This window comes from Stegastes partitus, unplaced genomic scaffold (assembly GCF_000690725.1).
Source record: "Stegastes partitus isolate 25-593 unplaced genomic scaffold, Stegastes_partitus-1.0.2 Scaffold1, whole genome shotgun sequence".
In the NCBI taxonomy this organism is placed as follows: Eukaryota; Metazoa; Chordata; class Actinopteri; family Pomacentridae; genus Stegastes; species Stegastes partitus.
Window position 1 is genome coordinate 1,580,893 of NW_007577732.1, and position 5,062 is coordinate 1,585,954.

Consider the following 5,062-nt stretch of genomic DNA (forward strand, 5'->3'; position numbering starts at 1 on the left):
TAATTAAAGACACAAATATGTAAATATTAGTGTGAAATAAATAAATATGACTCTGAAATAAATCGCAAAATTAAACAAAAACGAGACAATAAATATACTATTAAATGTAATAAATAAATATGGTAACATTTTAAAACTGCATTTTTTTCCTCTTTTACCTAATACCACATTTATTTATTTCTGAATTTATTTCAGTCATATATATTTATTTTATCGGAACATTTGTTTATTTGTGTACGTATTTAATATACAATAACGTGGCATTGCGCACCTGTGTTTGAGGAGCTCTATTTTCTTCACAAAGCACCGCTTCCTATGACGTACTTCCTGTCCGCGCGTCTCCAGCAGCGTGTTAGCTGCTAGCCGATGCTACATCGTTTGAGATATGATGAGCGGTAGGACGAGCGCGATAGTAGCAGGGGTGTGTGGGACCCTTTTCGTGGCATACTGCATTTATTTTGACAGAAAGCGACGGAGTGACCCTCGCTTCAAGGAAAAGCTGCGTGAACGTAAGTGGTTGATGCGGACGGAGCAGGGGAAGTTCGCTTAACAGTGGGCTTAGCATCCACGCTAGCCTCCATGTGGCTAACGGACCGCAAGGACACGAAAACTCTTCATATAAACTGTACCAAACTAAACAACTTCTGCTTTTCCATGTACTTTAAGCGCAGGGAGTGTTAACATTCACTCTGACTTAGTTTTCCTCTGCTACAGTGCGGAATAGTTAACTCTTAAAAGAGAAATGCTGCTAAACTAACTTGTGAACATGTGTGTCCTGTTCTGGCAAACCATCAGAAGTCTAAAACCTCTTTTTTTTCTTACAGGGAGAAGACAGCAAAAGGTTTCAGGTGTGACGTCTGGTCTGTCGAAGGTAAGACACACGGAAAAACATCGATGTAAGCTCGCTTTTGTTTGTACTTGGGCCCTAAATGTGCATTTCCGACACTGTGTGTTGACTTTAAGCTGCCTGACCTGAAGGACGCAGAAGCTGTTCAGAAATTCTTTTTGGAAGAAATCCAGCTGGGAGAGGAGCTGCTTGCACAAGGTTGTATATTTTGTGTGTTTTCTGTAAGGGGATCCGGGGAATCCTTGGCTTTGTTTGGTTTTCATTTGTGTTTTTGCAGGGTCGTCACTTTAGTTGTCAAATAGGTTAATCTCAATAATCAATAATAGCCCTAATATTTATGATAGTCAGATAAAGTTGTATTGTGTCTATTTTTTTACAGGGCTTTCATTTTTAGTATTTAAATGTACACACTAAATAATGCTTTAGTGTCTTAGACTTAGTATTTATACTTATTAGGTTAATTAATAAACAGCACTCTTATTTTTTGATCAGGCATTGCTTTTCTACATTGACTTTTCCCTTGATTGTGCTGTATAAATAATGGTGACTTAACTTGATTTTATGTTTATGACACACATTAGGCCCATGAGAAACAGCTTTGAAAGCAGTGTTCTTTAATTCTGACAAATAGTAAATATAGGTGTAGCTCATTTACCTGTGTAGTGCTTAATGTTTCCTTCCATTTGAGCCCTTTTTTTTGTCTATTTCTTGTTGTAATCCTTTTCTAAACTTACCCCCAGGTGAATTTGAGAAAGGTGTGGACCACCTGACCAATGCAATCGCGGTATGTGGTCAACCTCAGCAGCTGCTTCAGGTGCTCCAGCAAACGCTGCCCCCTCCAGTCTTCCAAATGCTGCTCACCAAACTACCCAGCATCAGCCAGGTGAGGGTTTCCTGCATTTCCTATTAACACTGCAATGGGCCTGAGCACCCTTAGTAAACCCCCCAGTTACAATTTGTGGTCTCTGGGACAAGGAAGGGTGCAAGATCAATCTTAGAATCATCCAAAGCTGAGAGCCATGTGTTAGTAGCTCTTGGCTATTTCACCTCTAAGACAGAAATACTAACGTTACAGACCAACTGGTAGTTAATGTCATGTGTTTCCCAAGTTTTGCACGCACGTTTACAAGTGTAGCTGTTGTGTTATGTAGATTTGTAGGCATAAACTCTGAAAGATGTATTTTTTTCTTATTTTTTCAGCGAATCGTCAGCTCTCAGTCTTTGTCAGAAGATGATGTAGAATGAATGCGTGTGAATGAGCGTGAGATGAAATCTATTCCATAAAGGGATTTCAGATTTTGGGGGGGATATGTCTGACTGCAGTTGCTTGTGAGTTGTGAGTCTGATTATGACAGACCTTGATCATTGGATATCGGGTGAATAATCTCCCACCATCGTGGCACTCCGAGGTTAAAGAACTTCCTCAAGATTGCGCTTCTGGGAAACGTTGAATTCATTCCTTCTTTCTCACCTTGCTCCTACCAGATTTCATGTTTTCTAGCCATCTGTTTGTTGTATTTATTTCCCTTAAAGATAATTATGTTTGGGGGAGGAGGTTGCCAATATGTAATGTATTAAATTAAAAATAAGTGATGATTTGTTACTTGTTGGTGCACAGTTAATATACATGTGAAACGTGTGAAAGAAAATCTGAAACTAAACGGAAGACTTATTTGTGATTTATTAACTTCTCTGAAGATGTTCTTGCAGTGTCAGTTAAATGTTATTTTTATATTCCAATCTTTCACATCTGGACATATTTTTCTGTGTAAAATCCTACAATAAAAGGTGAAAACACATGTGGAGTGCCTGAGTTTCCATTTGCCAGTAGATGGCAGTAGCAATGCACAGGGAAACTCAAAGCATTTACAACTCTGAAGTATGGAGTGTGGGCAGTTTCTGTTTGGAAAGCTGCAGTTATTTTGCTGAATGGAAGGTGTTACATGCAAAGAAACTCCAAACAAATATTCCTAGAGATTGATACCAGAAAAATGTTAAAACATGGAGAACCGCATTAAGCCAATCTCATGGGTAGCATGCATCTCAGTATGTTAAGTGCAAGAGAAACTCTCCTTGAATCTTTATTTTTTGTGTCATGAAACCTTGACACTGTTTAATAAAATCCAGACGCTGCCAAAACAGAGTTGAATTGCCGTCATGAGAGTACAGCATTTCTTGTTCCCAACCAGCGTGGTGAAACACGAGCTCATGCGAGTCCGCTGAGCCACAATGTCTTTATTGTGAATGGCTTTATTGTGGGTGCAGGGGAGCAAAAGTGGAGCAGCTCGTAGGGGAAGGGAGTAGGTCTGCTTAGAACTGTGTCTCTTGGAAGACAAATAGAGCTGTAATTATTTTTATCCCTGTCTGCAGCTGTTTTTCTAAAGGCTCTGGCTGGAGCAGCCTGGGCCTTTAGGTTGCCAGGAAACGAGAGCAGCGGAAAATAGTTTTTCTACATTAGGAATGAAAAATGAACAGCGGAGCAGAAATGTCGAGTGAGGACTAAATGGTAGACAGTGTTCCATTTTCCATGAACTCATGCGTTCACTCTGCAGTCTTTTATTCGAGACTCCTGCTGTTTTGCCATTTGGTGGAAAAGGAGAAGCCTGTCAGGGGCCTGCAGAGAGTCCACTGGCCTTGAGTGAGAATGTGCAGAAGAAGTGACTTGTTGTTAATCTGTCCTTTGGGGAGGCGGAGGAAAAAAATGACAGACTGTGTTGGAGGTCAAGCTGGAGTTGTGGTCTCCTTCAGGTTCAGACCCTTCCACATAATGTACCGCTGGCCTGCATCTCCTGTAAATAAACACTCAGCTGCCGCTTAGTCCCCTGCAGGCTGGAGAGAGCTGAGGGGTCAGTGAAGGATGCCAGACCAGCACTAGCTGCTTTGAAAGCCTGCCAGCATAAAGTAAACCCAGTGAAACGGGCCTTGACATGAGGGCAGATGCTGTTTGCCTTCAGGATGACACAGCAAATCTTTTGTTTTTGTGTTCGACAAGGCGTCCTCTGTGTCCTCAGTCCTGAGCAGAATACTAACGTAATCAATGAGGAGTTTGTTGTAATTCTGTTAACGAAACAAAACTCTTTTAATTGCATTCCTGCTTTATTTCAATCTGTATGAATGGGCTATGAGTCAGCTCTTCATATCTGATGAAGCAGGCAGGGGGAAGAAACGGGGAACTGAAGGAACTCCCTCATGTTTTGCAGTAGGGGGCACTGTTGCTCCAGGCTGTTTCAGCAGAGCTTTACACCGTTCCACTGAAGGACAACTGAATGGAGAGAGCTGAGAGCATAACAGTTCCAGTTGACAGCAATAACAATGGCTGTGCCTGCAGCACAGAGACCGTGTGCTCAGGAGGAGTGATTTTTAACAGTTTATAATCCTTTTTTCCAATGTGCACACGATGACAGATGCACCCTGTCACTTCATTACAGCGACAGGAAATAACCTGCTTTCAAAAACAACATTAAAATCCCAGGATAGAAGCACAGAGAGGCTCTAAGCAGCTAGGACCTCAGCAGGCTGACTGGCATTGTAATTTGTTTGCATGGATTCTGATCGTATGTCAAGTGTTGTGTTGGGAATATTCTAATCACTCTAATAATTTGAGCTCTGCAACTCATTACTGAAAATCCTGTCAACAAATTAACCACATCACTAATGACCTTTGCTGTGTTATTGCACTGTGTGAGTTTGAATGTCAAAGCTTGATTACTGCTTCTGTATACTGAGTGCCATCTGACCGGTGGAGATGTCTGGTTATGTAGGAGCAGCTGTGTTTGGGAGTTTAAGGCAGCCAGAAATAACTCGGTTGTATGTGGTTGCCATGGCAGCTTCACGTAGCTCTGCAAAGCAGCAGACTCTGTGCTGCACTGGTCTGAGATCCTCTGAGTGTCACCTCTGAGCAGGTATTTGCTGGCTCTAACTCGCTGATCAGTGGCTGTCAGGTGGAGGCGTCCACAGAGGCCCGGAGTCCTCCAGCGTCCGTGTTTTGGAACATGTTTTCCTGCCGCCTGACGATGCTGATGTCACAGCCGTGGTGTCCGCAGCCTTACTGTACGTTGTCATGGAGAGGGTCAGACTGGGGAGAAACATGAGCCATGTCCAGGCTATTATAAAGACCACAGTTCTCTTCTGCACTGCCACTTGTGTGCACAGCAGCAACACGGTATATTAATTACCCCATCGCCTTTTCTGTGTCATTCACCAGTGAGGGAAAGA

At 42.3% G+C, this 5,062-nt stretch overlaps 1 protein-coding gene across 1 annotated transcript; it reads left to right on the forward strand.

Annotated features, from left to right (window-relative positions):
- The first annotated feature begins 335 nt into the window (after positions 1–335).
- On the forward strand, positions 336–2,613 carry tomm20a (translocase of outer mitochondrial membrane 20). The gene is made up of 5 exons (XM_008302809.1): positions 336–509; positions 825–871; positions 964–1,045; positions 1,588–1,730; positions 2,048–2,613. Exons 1-5 carry the CDS (start codon positions 386–388, stop codon positions 2,090–2,092), a joined length of 441 nt encoding a protein of 146 aa, XP_008301031.1. The 5' UTR covers positions 336–385; the 3' UTR covers positions 2,093–2,613.
- The last annotated feature ends 2,449 nt before the right edge of the window (positions 2,614–5,062 follow it).